The following is a 19,584-nucleotide window of genomic DNA, read 5'->3' as shown; positions in this document are numbered from 1 at the left end:
GTCTCATGAGATAGGTGTGGACATTGACAGCTTCTCTTCAACTCTCTGGACAGAAGTATCCAAAGATACTTGCATTTGAGCTATCTTCTTTTTTAGCATAAAATAAATGTATTCCAAAATTCTGTTTCATTTGTGCATAGCTGCAGACCCTGGCGGGCCCAGAAGTTGTGAAACAAATCTTTTATTAGCAGAAATTACCTTACATATTCCCAGGAAGATATATATTCCCAGGAGTGAAGTTAAGGCCTGAAGAAATTTTGGGGATTCATCAGCATATAAGAGGGATTTCAAGCCATGAGATGAGACTGATTCATTTATTATTCAAGAAAAAATTGAGTTCTTGCTGTGTGTCTGGCGCTGTTTTAATCACTGGGGACTCAATAGTGAACCGAAGTAATAAATACCCCCCTGCAGCCTGTTGAGAGGCAGCAGGCTAATAAAGTGGTGATATATGTAGTATATTGAATGAGGTGAGTGCTATGGAGAGGAAGAAAGCAGGAGGGGGAAGAGAGTGTGTGTATGTGGGGGTACAGTTTTAAATGGGTCCTCACCAAGGTGACATGTGAGTAAAAACCTGAAGCTAAGGGAGGAGGCCACGGAGGTATCCAGGGAAAGCGCCTTCCGAGCAGGGGAAATAGTAAGTCAGAGCCTGTGAGATGAGAGCAGGCCTGGTGTATTGAGGGAAGCCAGGAGAGCTAACGCGGAGTAGTGGGGCTTTGCAGGCCAGCGTAAAGACTTTGGGTTTTACTCTGAGGGAAATGGGAAGCTATTGGAAGGATCTGAGCAAGAGTGACATGACTTAACATATGTTTTAATACGGGTTCACTGGGACAGAATTATGGAAATTTGACAACATTAGGAATAGCGAATGTACTCTCCTGAGGTTTGCCTCTATTTAATAAAGTTTCTCTTTTTAGGACAAAATTCTGCCCAACCTGTCTTCTATTTTTGCCTTACTGCTGACTGACAGGAATTGGCTGCTAGAACAACACACCTTGGAGGCATTTACTCAGTTTGCTGAGGTAATTATAAGACCTATCTATGACAGTGACCTCCAAAATATTTTAACATTTCGGATATTCCAGAACATTCCAAAAACATTTACTGAGCTCCTTTTGTATCTTAGTTATAAAATTTTCTGTTAGAGGAGGTATTACTAATCATCTATTTTACAGGCTCTAAAAATGAGGCATAGAGAAATGAAGTGTAGGTTATAACAACCAGAACAAACATTCAAACCAGATCTAGTGACTCAGGCACTGTCTTCCAGATGGTGTTTTTGAGTTGAATGATAATACGTTTCATCTCAAACTATCCCAGTGGTGAGGTTGACGACCACAGGCCTGTTAGTCCGGTTCTGTGGAGAAGACAACCCTGACGTGGCTTGCTCCTTTTCCTGCCTGTCGCTGTGCAGTCATGCCCTTGGTCCTAAGGGGCCCAGAGACGTCAGGATGACTGGGCAGAAGTAATTAAAGCTTACAACTCTACCTGTGAGGAGTTCATACTGCATTATCCTAAGGCACCCTGAAAGAACTATGAGCTTGTCTTGAGTATCGTCTGGCACTATTTTGTGTTAAAATGCACTTTTGACTAAGGTAGTTCTTAAAACTCCTGTATTTGTCTTTGCAAGTTGTTGAAATCTTAAAATTGGTCTTGTTTATCAATCTTTTAATAGGGAACAAATCATGAAGAGATAGTTCCACAATGTCTCAGCTCTGAAGAAACTAAGAACAAAGTTGTATCCTTTCTGGAGAAGGTACTTTATTTATATAGAATCAAAATAGTAGTGTCACTTATTTTGTCCTTTATCATGTTACTTTTTGAAATTATTTTATTATAACCAAGGGGAATATCTTCTTAGCTTAAATTTTTCAGTGCTCAGCACAGCAGTGACGCATTGTTGTCACTCTGCCTGTAGTTTGGGACACCGCAGCACTGATAGGTCAGACAGTGAGATGACTGATGAGGATCCCTAATCTGTCACTAATTGTAACTGGGCACACACAGAGGACAGGAGGCCTACAGGGCTCCTGTTACTACCGTAACTTAGATATAATTTTAGGCACAGCTTTTCTGCACTGATGGAGACCGAGACCTACTTTTCCAAACTGTGACATTTTTAAAGCTGCTTTGTACAGTTGGAACCAACTTGTTGAATCATACGGCTTCTTTTCACGTTTGTGCATACGTTACGACGTTTGTGCATCCATTACGTTTGTGCAAACATAAGTTAAGGGTTAATTGAAGCACTAAAAGAACAGTTAAACTGCAAATTTAGAACACCAGGAGACAGTTACTTACACTTAATTTGTTTTTTATAATACGCCCACTATTTAATTTAGCTGTGTATATTTTATCATATATATATCACACATCAGTTGGATTTAAGTACGTGTGTGTACACGTTGCTTTTGCAAACTATGGTAAAGTTTAGCAGACTATCATTTTTTCCTGGAAAGACACTACAGCTTTTCTGTAGGGAAGAACATGGAAAGTTTACCTGAATTACACTAAGAGGATACATTTACAGATGAATCCAACTTACTTCCAAAATTTGCCTAGTTCACAGTAAGCCAGAATAGTTGAACACTCAACATGTACTAACACACACACACTTTGGCCTTGATTTCATTTTCTGACTGCTAGTAGAGAATGCTAACATGTTGATGTTTCCTTGGCTTTTCCTGCTCTCCTGCAGACTGGGTTTGTAGATGAAACTGCAGCTGCCAGAGTAGAACGTGTGAAACAGGAAAGAGGTGTTTTCTGGGAACCCTTTGCTAAGGTCACTGCAGAAGCAGCAAAGTGGTCATCTTCACAGGTATGGACTGCTTTTCAGTATGGGTCAAGCTTCAATAAGAGAAATTCTGCCCATATTACTGATGAAAACAGAAGTGAGTATGGTTCTTGGCCTGACCGAATATCAAAATACCAAATAGAGCTAGCCATGTATAATTCTCCTGCTTTATGGTAGTTGCTCTTTTAAAAATCACATTTCTTCTTCCTGAAAGGTTATCAACACAGAACAGAGGTGGGACTACAAAAAAATAAAGGTTTAGGGGGCTGGCACGGTGGCGTAGTGGTTGGGTTAGCACACACTGTTTAGGCGGCCTGGGGTTCACGGGTCCACAGGTCCAGATCCTGGGTGTGGACCTACACACCACTCATGAAGCCATGCTGTGGCAGCATCCCACATACAAAGAAACAAAGGAAAACTGGCAACAGATGTTCGCTCAAGGCCAATTTTCCTCACCAAAAGGAAAAAAAAAAACAAGTTTAAGCAAGTATCTGTTAATAACTTGTTTTCAAGATACGTAACTTTTATGCCTGCAATATATAAAGTTAAATACATCAGTAGTGTAAACAAGCCCTCAAGAATTTATTATGACTTTTCCCTAGGAAGACATAAAAGATGTCTTGGCCCCAACCTTTCCTCCCCACTCCTAGTGCAATGATGTTAAGCCTGACAGTTTTTTAAACTTGCTCCAGAAGCACCTGAAAGACCATGGAGCTTGTTATAAACTTAGCATTAAAAAGAAAACTGAAAGCATTTAGAAAATTCATACTTGGGGTTTTTTTTAAGGACAGGTTATATGTCTAAAGAATACTCTCTGGAAATTACTGGACGAGACAGCATTTCTCTTGGTTTCCTTGGACAATAATGGTAGCAGCACCTTGAATCACTGTGACAAACCAAAAATACCATCACTTATTTTTCCAGATGATCGTAGGGGTGGAGGGTGCCCTCTTGCCCTTGGGAACCAATGACTAGAACAAAATTTGCACATAAAACTTTAATAAGCTTTTCTCTAGTTCAAAAGGAAGTTTGTTATTTCTGTCATTTTGGGGGTGGTGTCATGGCATTACTTATTCCATGTTTTTCTCACTTGCCAGCCTTATGCAAAAAGAGCCCGTCGCGAGCTCCCCCTGGAGGAAGAGTACAGGTCAGCGCTGCAGGCAGCAGCCGGGGCCCTGGAGGCACTGGAGTTGCTGCTCCAGAAGTCTCCTGCTCCAGACTGGCTTCTCATGAAAATGGAGGCCCTCCAGGGGAGGATTGACAAGCTGAAACGTCATGTACTCTAGGGTGAAACTGGAATGGACTGGGCCCTGTGATCACTCAATAGAACTGGGTATGATGTTTGTCATCCTACAATATGTCTTGTAAATGAAAATCGTGATGTAATTATGTCTGTACATTTTCTAACAAACACATAAAACAACTTTTGTAAAGTTGAATCTAGTGAAAATAGTCTTTATTGGACATTTAGAGAACAGGATTGTGGAGGATATTTCTCATTAAGAACTTTGGTACAACGTAATACATGTGGAACAGTCATTAACTGCCCAGGTGCCCACAGGGCTGCTCACTCAGACAGTACAACTGTAAACAAATAAATAAGCTGCCTAGGGAAAATTTATCAATTTAAAATCATTTATATACTTTATAGCTAAAACTTTTTCAGTAGGCTGTTTTTGATAATAGAGCTTACTCTTCTGTTAAGGAAATGGCACAAAATTAAGCTAATCAGCTTGAATTTTTGTATTTATTTTCTTTACTTCTGAGTTGTCCTAGAAAAAAGCAGTAAATCCAGCCTTTCCACAGCTCCTTGCTCTTCAGAGAAACTGGCCTCAGTCCAGCGCACTCAGGCCATTCCTCCCAGAGGCCAGCCCTGGAGCCTCCGCTGCGCCGGGGCTTGCAGCCAGCACGTGAAGGCTCACACTTCAGCTGGCACAGACTGGACAAAAGAGCTCCTGGTGCGGAAGAAACAGGACGCCTTTAGGTTTTCATGTCTGCAGAGCCCGCTTCTGAGGTATTAGTTTGATTCTTTTTTTAAGGAATCCTTTTTCCTAAAGTTTAACTCACACCGGTTGTCACCAGTTATTATCTTCCCAGTTCAGCTCCCCTGCTTCTCCCCAGCCTTCAGACTCTCCCTGCAACAAGATAAAGCAAAGCAAGGGCAACCGCTGAAACAAATCATCCAAACTGAAAGATCAGGAATTCAGAAGGGGCCTGCACTCACCTTTTGATGCCAGAATACCTTTCCTCGTTCTAAGTAAAGGAACAGGAAGCTAAAAAGTAGGATTACTCTGGTTCTAGTATTACAAAACCACAGCATTGGAAAATAACTTTCCAAGGACTATATAATCCAATAAAATCAGTCTGATGACACCACATCTGTGGTTTAATCCCTTTTCCAAATAAAAAGGTTATTACTGTAATAAGTAGCCCGGGAACCCCCAAGCATTGCTATACTTTTTATTCATTTTCTGCTCCACTTGATCATTTTAACCAACTGTGTACATTAGCCTTTTCCCTCAGTGGGAAAACAGCGTGTTGTTTTTATAAATGGGACAGTGCGCCTGGTACCTATGAGGGAAGTCTTTAAACCAGCAGCACAATTTAATCCTCACCTCAGTAATTTCTGCTGCAGCAAATTTGGAGGAAAACTGCATCCTTGGTGAGACATCGTCCTTGTTAGGAACGATCATGTCTGTCCTCAGTTCAGGTAAAGTAAGTATAGCAGCTGAAGGCTTAATTTCTGGGATCATATCTGCAAACCAATCCAACTCAGGATCCTTTACTGGCTTCCTTTTTACTTGAATGGTAAACTCCTCTCCTAAACCAAGTTCTGAGGGAAGCTTAAGGCGTCTTTCCTGTGACAACACTTTTGCTGGCTTGGTTTGGTCTGGGTCATCCCCACTTTGTGCAAGACTGGTCTTGTGGGGTAGGCCTGATTGCAAAGGCTTGGACTCGTCAGGGAGTGGGAGCAAAGGAGGAGTGGCCTTTTGCTCCCCTGAGGTAGCAGATCTTGCAGCAGTAATTCCACCTCCTGCGTTTACTTCCATCTCTAAGCTGCTGAGCTCAGAGTCGTCGTGAGTCTCACCCCCAGTCACGTTAGCCAGTGGGGACTCAGCAGCATCCCGGGGCTCTGCAGGACAGATCTGTACGCTGACAGCTTGGTCTTCAGGCTCCTCAGGCTCACTCCAGTCAGGCCAGTCCTCAGACTTTTTAGAACTTGATGGGAAGTGTTCACTGTCTCCTGAGGTAATTTTCACATCTGAGATTCCATTCATGGGAAATTTAATAGGCTGAGAAAATTGATCACCTGTGGGGATATACACAAGAATTATTCTCATCAAATGTTGGTTAAGAGCAAGCAATATATTTAGGAGAAGGTTAACACTAAAGAAACGTATGATCTAATTTCTTGGAAATATCTATGTCCACTAAACTACAAAACAGAAATCCCAGCAGAACATAACTGAACAAAAATGTAAATTATCCAGATACTTAAATTGTAATTTGATGGAAGCACACCAAGCGCCAAGTAACTGGAGCATCCAGTCGTTTACTAAATGTTCAAACAAATTATTTATTAGCATAATTGTCTATAGACAAATATAGAAATGTTCTAAACCAGGCAGTGTTACCCTCAAGATATTAATTATGTATACCCTGAAACAGTATTGTGTGCCAAGTAAGTTTGCCCAACCCGACACATCATTTTAAACAGATTTCCTTCAGTGTAGTCCAGGCCCTGAAGTCCTGTGCAATGTGGTGACTCTCTGCTGCTAACATTTCCCCAAACTTATTTAGCCACAAGACTTTTCATGGAACACCTATCAACATCTTCCAGAACTGTCAGTCTTTGATAAAATTTGCTAAGTGCTGCACTAAGCCATCAACAGTCCCAGAGTAAAGTATCTGGTGCAAAAAAGAATTCAAGTAATGTCAACATGCTCTTCTCACCAGTTGTGAAGAAAAGAAGAAAAGGCAGGGATATACCCTACAGTCCAGGGAAAGACGACGAGACCCCAGCTGCCCACATGAGAGAAATCAATCTCAATATTCCCAAAGTGCCTTTAATTTTCAGAATTTAAACTTATTACTCAGGAAAACATTCATCCAAGCAGTGGAAAAACTGTACATGTTTAATATTTTCACCTGTCTATAAAAGAATATTGTAATAATCTCACTGTATGTGCTTCTTGCTGTTGATGGGCATGTTGCCAGGAAAGAAACATTTGGCGAATATGCCAGAGGAGGAGTTCTCCAAGATTGGCGAGATCTGACTGCTGGCTGCAGACGATGTGCATGAGAGAATCTGAAGATAAGTACAAATTCAAAAAAATGAAAGGGATAGTAGATTGCTTCTTGCTCTATCATGTATTAGATGGGAATTGGAAATATTTAACACAGATTCCAGAGAGAGCATCTTCATATACCTGAAGAAACCTACCTATTATGGAATGGACTGTCTGCCCCAGAGGTATTTAACAGGCTGAGCGTCAACATGGTGGGAGGGGGATTGGAACGGATTCCAGCATTAGGTTGAGGAGTTGGATTAGATAGATACATAACTGCCAGGATACCTAGTTATAACAGTTAACAGTCTTTAAACACATTTAAAACTGCAATTGATTCTACTCACTTCTTAAGAATAAAAGTCTAAGAGTACAAGAACATCAATATGAATGTACTCAATACCCTAAAACTGGACACTTAAAAATGGTTCAACGGTGGGGCCAGCCTGGTGATGCAATGCTTAAGTTCACACGTTCCACTTCAGCAGCCCAGTTTGGATCCTGGGTGTGGACCTACACACCACTTGTCAAGCCATGCTGTGGCAGGTGTCTCACATAAAATAGAGGAAGATGGGCACAGTTGTTAGCTCAGGGCCAATCTTCCTCAAAAAAAAAATGGTTCAATGGTAAATTTTATGTTACAGACATTTAATTTTGAACTGGAAAAAACTGTTTCAAGCAAATGTAGTCTTTAACAGTTTACCAGAAAGCTCATACTCAAGAGTGGGCATTGGTCAAAAAGATTCTAGCAAAATTTTGGCTGAATACTTCCTCTGCCTTAAAAAAGCCAGAGTGAGGGGAACAGCCCAGGGTAAGTCATCCCAACTAGGCTGCTGCCCCCTCTCAGCCCTAGCCCTTCTAAGACCTGACCTCTACAAGCCATCCACCCTCCTGCTTACTTCTGCTATTATCTTCTCTGCTGAAGTCCTAATTTCTCTTACTCAATGCCCCCTTCTCTACACTGTCTTCCCCAACAACTCTCTTTCACACAGACTTGTTATTTCCCTTAGGTACACTTGTCATAAACCTCAATATTAGCCGTTATTCTTAAGTTTGACCATGCAGGTAAACTGCAAAAGAAAACAAGGGGAAAAAAGGCTAAGAGTACCTCCTTTCTACACACCCCTCCCAGCAGTCCCCACATACTGCAGAAGGAGCGCTCTTAATTACAACCTGGGAAGGGAGGTTCCCGCCAGGGCTTGGAAGCATCTCGGATGAAGAGCCTTAACTTGGCAAGTCAGTGGGATGAGACCTCTGACCTGTCTTTTCATAAAGCCTTCAGGAAAATCTATTTTAACAAAAATTCATCTGCTACTGCTGCTTTGGTGCCTTTTGGTTTCTTATTAGGATTACAGAGTAATTCAGGTGGACAGTATATAAAACGTTGAATTAGAATTCTAAACTCCATCCAATAAATAAAACAGATGTTAGGAGTGTGGACTTTTGCTAATTCGCCATGCAAAGCTGCCCCCAAAGACTGACACCTAAGCCTTATCTCACAACTATGCATACTCCTGCCGCCCCCGCCCCCCCCCCCCCCGCCGCAAATTCCTCTGGTATGAAATATAAATACTCTCATTAGCTGAAAGGAAAATTGGTAACACACAGAACGCACTCAATCTGGTATGTATATTTCATGGCTGAAGCGGCGGCAGCAGCTCCTACATTACCCTCTTCGAGCTCCTGGGAGACACAGTGACACTGATCTCAGTAGTACCAAAAGCTGAACTCTTTAAAACTTCAGGAAGCCAGTGTTGCTTTAAAAATTCTCTTGGCATGAAAATCAGAGAAAAGCCTACCTGATAGGTCTTTCTACTAATAACTGTTTCCATGCTATCTATTCACTATCCATGAGAACTGAATTAGAGATCCAGAGTTTGATGACAAGGTCATCAATCTATTCAGGGTTTACACGAAGGAGTAAAGAAATAATGACCCTGTTGATACAAAATTCTTACTCTTGACTTTTATAGCCCTATAAAGACCAGAAATTATTGCTATCTCCCATATAACATCCAATGGGAACATATGAGAAATAAGGATTTAAGTACCTAAAAATCAACAGTTTTTCACCTAACGGGCCAACAAAATCAAAAGAACTTAAAAACATTGTGTTGTTAAGAAGTGCTACAAACTTTTCGGAAACTGACAATATCTATTAAAATTTAAAATACATTATTTGACCCAGTAAATTGACATCTGGGACTTTATCCTATAGCAATAAAAGTCAAAATACATAAAGATACATGTATAAGGCTATCTACTGCAGCACTGTAGTGGTTAAAAATCCAGGTCCTGGATGCAGTATCCATTAATAGGAAAATAACTGAATGAGTTATATTCAGTGAAATATTAGGCAGGTGTCAAAAAAAAAAAGTGAGCTAGATTTCTATGTAGTGACCTGGAGACCAGTCCCTGATAAGCTGCTACGCGAAAAAATCAAGTTATAGAATTATGCATAGTATTTTCTCATTGTTTTTTCTTAAATCCTATATATGTGTGTGTGTAAACATATCTACGTGTCTTTTTTGTGAGCTTAAAAAAGGGATGAAAGGGAGCTGGCCTGGTGGTGCAGCAGTTAAGTTCGCACGTTCTGATTGGCAGCCCGGGGTTCACCAGTTCGGATCCTGGGTGCGGACCTACGCACTGCTTGTCAAGCCATGCTGTGGCAGGCATCCCACATATAAAGTAGAGGATGATGGGCACGGTTGTTAGCTCAGGGCCAATCCTCCTCAGCAAAAAGAGGAGGATTGGTGGCAGATGTTAGCTCAGGGCTAATCTTCCTCAAAAAAACACAAAAAAACAAAAAAAGGATGAAAAGATTCCCACTAAACTGTTAAAAGTTGGTTATCTTATACCCCCCTAGAAGGAGTTGGCAGAGGGAAACTAACTTTTTCCTTATAATTCTCTATCATTTGACTGAATACAACCCACTGCATTACTTGTATAATGTTAATATTAGATTATAAGTTAAAACAACAACAATTAAAATAAGAAGCTAGATGTTTTGATCATTCTTACCTTCTGGAGAAAGGTCAACAGTTTTAGTAAAACTTGGGGCAGTGCGTTTGAAGATCTTGGTTCTTTCTCCTCCTACAACCACTTCTGGTCCAAGCAGAGAGACCAGCACTGCTAGGCTGTGAAGAGTAATTGCCACAATGGAATCACTGGTGTCACGCAGGCCCAGTAATACCTAGGAGCGAATCGGGTAGTAAGTGTAGACAACAACATGGCCTGTCTTTTTCTCCCCTGTAAACAAGCAGTTGGGCTGCACTCAGACTCTGTTCAGATGAACTTCATATCTTAGACACATGTTCTAGGTCAGTAGCCCTCAAGCTATCTGTGGTCAACGACCAATATTTTTCCTTCCCAGTCCATCACAGACTGATACTTTTTAAAAAAAATAAAATCAAAATTAAATAGATAAATATATTGGAAATATCATAAAATTACTCAAATTTTTATGAAAGGTTTTAGATTTGTCCATGATGCCTGTCAGCTACCACCTCTGACCCAAGGCCGCAAAATCCTCCCAAGAGTTCAGCCCTTTTAAGCCTATAGCACCTGGTATTCCCAGGCTGTCTCACTTCTGAGTACTAACCAGGTCTGACCCTGCTAAGTGTCTGAGATCAGACAAGATGAGTGTGTTCAGGGTGTTATGGCTGTAGCTGATTCTCCAATTCTTGGAGAATCTAAATACTCCAATCAAAAGACATAGAGTGGCTGAATGGATAAAAAACCAAGAGTCATCTATATGCTGCTGACAGAAGACTCACTTCAGGTGTAAGGACACACACAGACTGAACGTGAAGGGATGGAAGAAGATACTCCATACAAATGGAAACCAAAAGAAAGCTGAGGCAGCTATACTTATATCAGACAAACAGACTTTAAAACAAAGACGTAATATGGAAGAGTATTACATAATGATAAAAGGGTCAATCCAACAAGAGAACATAGCATTTATAAATATTTATGCCCCCCACACAGGAGCACCTAAATAATAAATATTAACAAACCCAAAGGGTAAAATAGAAAGCATTACAATAATAGCAGCAGACTTTACTATCTCATTTCATCAATGGATAGATCATCCAGACAGAAATCAATAAGGAAAATTAGTCCAGATGGACTTCACAGATGTATACAGAACATTCAACCCAAAAGCAATAGAATACACATTTTTCTCAAGCCTATATCAGACATTCTCTAGGATACATGATATGTTAGGCCAAAGAACAAGTCTTAATAAATTTAAGAAAACTGAAATCATATCAAGCATCTTTTCCAACCACAATGGTATGAAACTAGAATGAATTACAAGAAGAAAACTGGAAAATTCACAAATATGTGGAGATTAAACAATATGTTACTGAACAACCAATGAGTCAAAGAAATTAAGGAGAAAGCAAAAAATACCTTGAGACAAATGAAAATGGAAATATACCAAAACTTATGGGATGTAGCAAAAGCGGTTTTATAAGGGAAGTTCATAGCGATAAATGCATACCTATACCTCAAGAAACAAGAAAAATCTCAAATAAACTAACTTTACACCTCAAGAAACAAGAAAAAGAACAATGAACTCCCAAAGGTACTAGAAGGAAGGAAATAAAGATCGGAGCAGAAATAAATGAAACAGAGACCAAAAAGACAATAGGAAAAAAATCAAACTAAGAACTGGTTCTTTGGAAAAAGAAACAAAATTGATAAGCCTTTAGCTAGACCCACCGATAAAAAAGGAGGGAGAACTCAAATAAAATCAGAAATGAAAGAAGACATTACAACTGATACCACAGAAATACAAAGGGTCCTAAGAGACCACTATGAACAATTATACACTAATAAATTGGACAACATAGAAGAAATGGTTAAATTCCTAGAAACATACAACATACCAAGAATGAATCGTGAAGAAACAGAAAATCTGAACAGACCAATTACTAGTAAGGAGACTGACTCAGTAATCAAAGACTTCTCAATGAAGAAAAGACAAGGACCAGATGCCTTCACTGGTGAATTCTACCAAACATTTGAAGAAGAATTAATACCAATCTTCTCAAACTATTCCAGAAGAAGCAGAAACTTATTTCATGAGGCTAACATCACCCTGATACCAAAACCAGACAGGATGACACAAGAAAATTATATGTCAATATCGCTGATGAACATAGATACAAAAATCCTCAACAAGATATTAGCAAACAGAATTGAACAATACATTAAAGGATCATATACTATGATCAAGTGGCATTTATTCCAGGGATGCAGGGATGGTTCAATATCCTCAAATCAATCAACATGATATACTACATTAGCAAAATGAAAGATAAAAACCAAATGATCATTTCAATAAATGCAGAAAAAGCATTTGACAAAATTCAATATCCATTTATGATAAAAACTCTCAAAGGAGTGGGTATAGAGGGAACGTACCTCAACATAATAAAGGTCATTAAGTGACAAGCCACAGCTAACATCATACTCAATGGTGAAAAGCTAAAAGCTTTTCCTCTAAGATAAGGAACAATACAAGGATGCTTACTCTCACCACATTTATTAAACATAGTATTGAAAGTCCTAGCCAGAGCAATTAGGCAAGAAATAAAAGGCATCCAAATCAGAAAGGAAGAAGCAAAACTCACTATGTGCAGATGACATAACATTACATATAGAAAACCCTAAAGACTCCACCAAAAAACTGTTAGAACTAATAAATTCAGTAATGTTGCAGGACACAAAACTGATATACAAAAATCTGTTGCATTTGTATACCCTAATAATAAAATATCAGAAAGAGAAATTAAGAAAACAATCCATTTTACAATTGCATCAAAAATCAAATACCTAGGAATAAACAAAGGAAGTTAAAAACCTGTACACTGATAACTAAGACACTGATGAAAGAAACTGAGGATGACACTAATGGGAAGAGATTTCATGCTCATGGACTGGAAGAATTAATATTGTTAAAATGTCCATACTACTCAAAACAATCTACAGATCTAATGCAACCCCCATCAAAATTCTGATGGCATTTTTCACAGAAAAAGAACAAACAATCCTAAAATTTGGATGGAAGCACAAAAGACCCTGAATAGCCAAAGCAATCTTGAGAAAAAAGAACAAAGCTGGAAGCATCATTAGATGTGGAAACAACCTAAGTGTCCATCGATGGATGAACGGATAAAGATGATGTGGTGTATATATCAATGGATAATATTATTCAGCCATAAAAAAGAAATGAAATCTTCCCATTCGCAACAACATGGACAGATCCTGAGGGCATTATGCTAAGTGAAATAAGTCAGACAGAGAAAGACAAATACTGTATGATCTCACTTATATGTGGACTGTAAAAAAACAACAACCCCAAAAAACAAGCTCATAGATAGATACAGAGAAAAGACTGGTGGTTGCCAGAAGCAGTGGGTTTGGGGGTGATTGGAATGGGTGAAGGGGATCAAGAGGATAAACTTCCTGTTATAAAATCAGTCAGTCCTGGGGATGTATGCACAGCATGGTGACTCGTTAATAAGACTGTACTGTGTATTTCAAAGTTACTAAGAAAGTAAATCTGAAAAGTTCTAATTACAAGAAAAGGCAATTTTATAACTATGTATGGGTGATAGATGTTAACTAGCCTTATTGTGGTGATCATTTTGCAACATATACAAATATCAAATCATTATGTTGTACACTGAAACTAACGTAAGGTTATATGTCGATTATACCTCAATAAAAAAAGAGGTTTAAAGAGATGGCCCAGTGGCATAGTGGTTACATTCACGCACTCTGCTTCGGCAGCCCAGGGTTCACAGGTTTGGATCCCCAGCACGGACCTAGCACTGCCTGTCAAGCTGTGCTATGGCAGCATCCCACATAAAATAGAGGAAGATTGGCAATAGATGTTAGCTCAGGGCCAAAAAGGTTTTAAATGCTAATTCTCCGTATCTGTACCCACCTCATGGCAGAAGCGTAACAAACAGTTCATGGACGGCAGTGTTGTGCAGAGCACACTTAGAACCACTCATCTAGGTCACAAACAGTTACATTCCCAGTCCTGGGCCATCTTCTCACTTTACACACCCACAAGGATAGGACCTTGAAAACTTTCTTTACATCTGATGCATATAACACCTCTCCCACACTGAGCCAATTATGATCTGTTTCCCAGTAATAAAAACTGGAATTTAGAGAAGCTGGTTATTTCTGTGTTTTGCTTAAATTGAGGACAGTAAACTTGGAAGCTATGGGACAACCATGTTTGGCCACATGAAAGCTGGTCTTCAGAGTCAAAATGGAAACATGCAAAGAGAAAAGAAAGGAATGAAGACCACATGGCTGAGTCTCAGCTGCCCTTGATTTCCCTGTAAGGAAGTCTGAAACCCTTTTATTAAAGTCTCTTTTTTTGCTTTAGCTCATTTAAGTGGGTTCCAGTTACTTGCAACCAAAGAACCTTAACTAAAACAGTCACATGCAGGTATCAGGAGAAATTTGCTCTGAATTAGCAAAGACGTCCCTAAGGAAGATGGCGTGCAAAGCACCTGCACCAGCCAGATGCAAGGCCAGGATAAAGGGCTGCCTGGCGGAGCCAGCAGAGTACCACAGGCATCAAGAACCTGGGTTCTGGTCCAGGCTCTGCTAGGACTGCTCAGTATGACTTGACCAATTAATCACTTCATTGTTCTGGTCCAGTTTCCTCATTTATCCAAGCTCAAGGTTTCCAACAAGATCAATAAGAGAATTATCAGGTCTAATGCTAATGGATCAGGCACTTTCTCAAAACAAAGTTGTACAAGTAAACTAAAGCATGTTTACTTGTATGTGATTAGAATTCTAACAACTGAAAATGGTAATCCTAACAAACCGTCTAAGCCAAGAATCCAAGGCATCCTCAAACCTCTGCTATCTAGGAAGAAACTGAGTCCGACCCCTTCTACCCTGTATGTGTCCCTCCTGTAACCACTGCCACCAAATTCTCCCCAGTCTTTGCCATCTCTTAGCTAGACTGTCCCGACAGCTTCCTACCCGACCTCCCTTTCTACAGTCCATCTTCCAAGCTCTTACCCCAGTGCACTTTCCAGCACATAAACTGGCCAAGTTACTCCCCTACAGGGGAAATAACTCCAGTGAGAGCTTTCAGCATCTTTCACATGCTCAATATCTACTCATTCTTTGACCTCAGCTCAGTGCCAATTCTGAGACCTAGGATGGCACTTCTATTCAGAGAGTGCTTCGTTGTTCTAAATATTCAGACACAAACAACTATACACAGGGTAACAGTTACTGCTGCACATGTGAACACAAAGTGCGACACTGTGGTAGCTGAGCTCTAAAGCCAGCCCGTGAGCTAAGCCCCTCTTATCCATGCTCTTGTGCAAACCCATCCCACAGTGAACCTGAGCTGACTTTTGTGACTCACTTTAAGCAAGAGAACTGACAGATGTGACACTGTCAGTTCCCAACTGAAGCCTTAAGAAGGCTGCTTTGGCACTTCCGGTAGCCCTGGGCAGCTACTTAAGAAGTCCACCCACCCTGCTAGAGAAATCATGTGGAGATGTCACGCAGGGGGACAGAGGCCCTGAGACATCCTGAGACTTCGTGGAGAGAGAGGCCCAGCTGTCCCAATGTCCCAGCTAAGCACAGCCTTTCAGCCGTTCCCTCCAAGGTGCCAAGCAGCTGTTTTGCATGTGTCAGCCCTGATGGGGCCCCAGATGACTGCTGCCTCAGCCGACACCACGTGGAGCCATAGAACCCCAAGCTGAACCCAGGCAGTCCAAAGAATCGTGATGATAACATCAGATTGTTGTTTGAAGGCACTGAGTTTTGGGATGGTTTACTACGCAGGAACAGATGACAAACATCAATCTTTCCTACCTACTAGCTCCTTGAAAGCAGGGAGTGTGTTACGCACCTCTACAGCCCCCATACCTAAGCACAAGACCTGCCATGAAACCAGGCCTTACAAACAATTTTCAAATACATTAATCTCAAAGGTAAACAGATTATTTGAAAGAAACCACGTGGCTGACAAAATGTTTTAAAACCTTGTACTGAGTTGAATAGTGTCTCCCCAAAATTCATGTCCACCCAGAATGTGACCTTAAAATGAGGTCAGACTGGGTTAGAGTGGACCCTAAATCCAATAACCGTTGTCCTTATTAAAAGGCCACAGGAAGACAGAAGACACAAGAACTACGAGAAGCCAGGAAGAAGGCAAGGAAGGATTTTCCCCTAGAGCCTTCAGAGGGAGCACGGTCCTGCTGACACCCTGATTTCAGACTTCCAGCCTCCAGAACCCTGAGAGCATTGATTCCTACTGTTTTCAGTCACACAGTCTGTGGTAATTTGTTATATTAGTCACAGGAAACCAATACAAACCTGGAGCCCTTGAGTGGGCGAATCATAACAAGGGTCCCTGGGGGCTGATAAACAAGCTGAAAATCACTGATATGAATAATCTCATGTTCCTCTCAGCTAAAATTTAACTGTCTTATAGTAATTTAATTATAGATACTTACAGCTTATGCTCACAAAGCATTCCACAAATGATTCTTGCTCGTTCTCCCCAAAGAATTAGCAAACAGACTAATTTTTTTCAGGTTAAGACCAAATGTGTTAGTTTAATTGATTGGCCTGTGTGAATGGGATGGACAGGCAATTTGAATCTCAGCTCTTTGTATTCCTGTTGGCTCTTAAACCGAACTGCTGCCTCGAGGCCTCCTAAGCTATTACCTTGATCCTCCATAGCCCTCTTCCTCCTCTCAGCCCCCCAACACTGGTACCCGCTTTGCCCACTCTCTCCTCGCCTTTCTCTGGACGGCTCTGTGACCACCTGCCCGCCGACTGTCTCTGACCTGTGGCAAGATGACTTTCCTCAGCTGCTCCTGAGTGAAGTGCTCCACATAGGCCTCGAGGTGAGACAGCAGCACCATCCGCACGTGCTCCTCATGTACCTCAAACAGCTGGAGCAGCACGGGGATCACCCGCGACTGGAACAGGGCTGGCGAGAGCAGGCAAGGGTTCTCTCCCTGTGCATGGTCTACCCCATCAAAGGTGGTTACAGAGGAGAAAAAGGTCGTCACTTCAGTGAAAGGAGCAGTAAGCACAATTCAGAACTGAGCCCAGAACTTCACACGCATTCTGAGTATTCTTCTAACTTCGTATGCCCAAAGGAAAGCTCTTTTCTTGACCCAAAATTACTCAAGGCATCTTAAGTACACTCTACATTGTAGTATTGTTTTTGAAACACTCGATCATACTTAAAATACATCAAAGAAAGCTTATATTTTAATGGAATCCTGAATCAATAACTTTCTATACTAAATGTATAGAATGTTTTAATCAGTGAGGAATTTCATATACTAGATTAGATTGATACTGTTGTAATTTTTTCTGGAAAACCAAGAGGTGTCAAATGCTACAATGCGACTTGGGCTGCATGGCGCTCTCTTCCTAGTCATTGTGGTAGTGGTTCTCAAACACAGACATGCATCAGAATCATTTGGGGACCTTTAAAAAAAAACAACATATATATCTCTCTATCTCCATGCCCTCGCTCTGTCCCGAACTAGTGGATCAGGCACACAGGCAAATTTTCAGAAAGCTCCCCAGGTGACTCAGAAGAACACCCTCATCTCAGGTCTCCTGAGTAACAGGATAGAAAAGCTATAAAGAAAACACTCATGGCTAAAGGGGATGACAAAGTAGAGATATAAGGAAATTCTATGTTGTAACATAGTTACCTGTAATGCTGCTTTGTTGAATTGAGATCTCTTAAAAAAAATTCTGAAAGCAGGAGTCTACCCAGCTCAAAGTTCTATAGAATTATATTAATGCTAACACATCTAATCTGACGTGTGGTACCATCTATAGTGCTTATAAAGTCATAAAGTTTCAAAGAAATAACCTCATTTCACTGAGAAAAAAACTGAAGCTCAAGAATCAAAGCGCTCTCAGTGCTTTTCAATCTTCCCACTGAAAACAGAAAATAAAAGGCCTGCTCCCGGGAAGTCAGGAATGCATCTGCCTGCATTGCAAGTGCAGAAGTCCTTTGAAGATATATGCCTTGTCTTACAGCTTCATGTGTATTTCATATTCTAGTCCTGTGTGTGTGTGTGTGTGTGTGTGTGTGTGTGTGTGTGTGTGTGTGTGTTTGTAAACCTGACTCTCTGGGAAGACGGCCCATATTTATCCTGCGGGCTTTGGTACCCAGATATGAGCCAAAGTGATCATATCAGGGGCCAATAGTTGTTCTCCACTTTTGGAACCATACATTAACTACACCATGCAGTAATCTCATTCTGCTCAAACATGGACTAACAATCCCCAAACTCCTTAATTAACAATAATGCTTTGAAAAAAACTCACCTCTTTTGGGGCCAAGCAGATGAGGAAGAAAACTCTTCACAGCTACTGGCTCTGCAAACACCAACTGATTGAGCAGGAGAGGCACCAGCCGTGAAGCTATTAACTCCTCTGACAAGCAGCGGACCCTGTCCAGCAGAAATCTAGAGGCAAAGAAGGGGAGCCTGGGAAACTGGTCATGACACTGTTATCAATGTATTCGAGCAGTTTAGACACATCTGGCCTCTCTCCCACTTCCATCAAACTGATACATTCTGAAATGTAGCTAGGGAAGGTGGACAGGTCAGTCCCCAGGTACTTGAGAAAAATGCAGAAGGCGTGGGGTAAGGCCAGCTAGTCAGCACACAGACAATCTCCAATCCAAGCTAGAAACTATTTCAACAAATTGCCCCTTATTAATAGAAGAACTGTCCTCCCTTTTCCTTTAATAGGCCAGAAGCTGTCTAGTCAATAAAAGGTGCTTTCTTCATGGGGCTTTCTGGTGGCGCAGTGGTAAGGTTCGTGTGCTCCACTTCAGCGGCCTGGGATTCACCAGTTCGGATCCTGGGCATGGACCTACGCACCACTTATCAAGCCATACTGTGGCAGGGGTCCCACATATAAAAACAGAGGAAGATGGGCACAGACGTTAGCTTAGGGCCAATCTTCCTCAGCAAAACAAGGATTGGCGCCAGATGTTAGCTCAGGACTAATCTTCCTCAAAAAGAAAAAGTACTTTCTTCACATTTAAAAGATGTAGGATATGAGATTATCGAAAGTTTCCATAGTAAACAAAATACAGGCTTTTGTTACTAAACTTATTACAACAACATATGTAAAAACATTTTGTTAAGGCATATGTGGATATCAGATAGTAGTAGTAATAATATCCCACTATACAATCACCCTTGGCAGATAATCTTTATTAGGAAATAGGCCACATCATGCACCATCTCCTTCAAGCCCCTAGGCCTCTATCGACAAACAGGTTACATCCATACTCATTCCTACCTCCTTTCTAGGTACCAAGGATGAGGGCCTCCCCCATTTAAAGCCACCCCACCTAGCCACTGCCCCAACATCCCTTTCTCTTCAAGGACCATGACCGACAGTCTCCCCAACACAACTGAGCTTCAAATGCTCCCTCCACTC

General features: G+C 41.0%; 2 protein-coding genes across 7 annotated transcripts in view; one reads left to right on the top strand and one right to left on the bottom strand.

Moving 5' to 3' along the window:
* Positions 1–4,231, top strand: part of FIRRM (FIGNL1 interacting regulator of recombination and mitosis) — a 39,413-nt gene extending 35,182 nt beyond the window's left edge. For 2 of the 3 annotated variants that reach the window (XM_044758771.2, XM_044758774.2), the window contains 4 exons: positions 918–1,022; positions 1,676–1,756; positions 2,699–2,818; positions 3,892–4,231. In XM_044758771.2, coding sequence (XP_044614706.1) covers positions 918–1,022; positions 1,676–1,756; positions 2,699–2,818; positions 3,892–4,080 — 495 coding nt within the window. In that variant the 3' untranslated portion in view covers positions 4,081–4,231. The remainder of the gene's footprint in view (positions 1–917; positions 1,023–1,675; positions 1,757–2,698; positions 2,819–3,891) is intronic. The other variant, XM_014845156.3, reaches the window with a different exon arrangement.
* Positions 4,232–4,790: 559 nt separating this feature from the next.
* SCYL3 (SCY1 like pseudokinase 3) overlaps positions 4,791–19,584 on the bottom strand; it is a 39,505-nt gene continuing 24,711 nt past the window's right edge. For all 4 annotated transcript variants that reach the window (XM_044758776.2, XM_070496824.1, XM_014845159.3 and 1 more), the window contains exons 9-13: positions 18,457–18,596; positions 16,944–17,128; positions 10,105–10,276; positions 5,410–6,104; positions 4,791–4,929 (exon numbers count right to left, since the gene is read on the bottom strand). In XM_044758776.2, coding sequence (XP_044614711.1) covers positions 4,870–4,929; positions 5,410–6,104; positions 10,105–10,276; positions 16,944–17,128; positions 18,457–18,596 — 1,252 coding nt within the window. In that variant the 3' untranslated portion in view covers positions 4,791–4,869. The remainder of the gene's footprint in view (positions 4,930–5,409; positions 6,105–10,104; positions 10,277–16,943; positions 17,129–18,456; positions 18,597–19,584) is intronic.

The sequence above is a fragment of the Equus asinus genome, chromosome 25 (assembly GCF_041296235.1).
Source record: "Equus asinus isolate D_3611 breed Donkey chromosome 25, EquAss-T2T_v2, whole genome shotgun sequence".
In the NCBI taxonomy this organism is placed as follows: Eukaryota; Metazoa; Chordata; class Mammalia; order Perissodactyla; family Equidae; genus Equus; species Equus asinus.
This window is presented reverse-complemented; position numbering and strand designations above follow the sequence as displayed.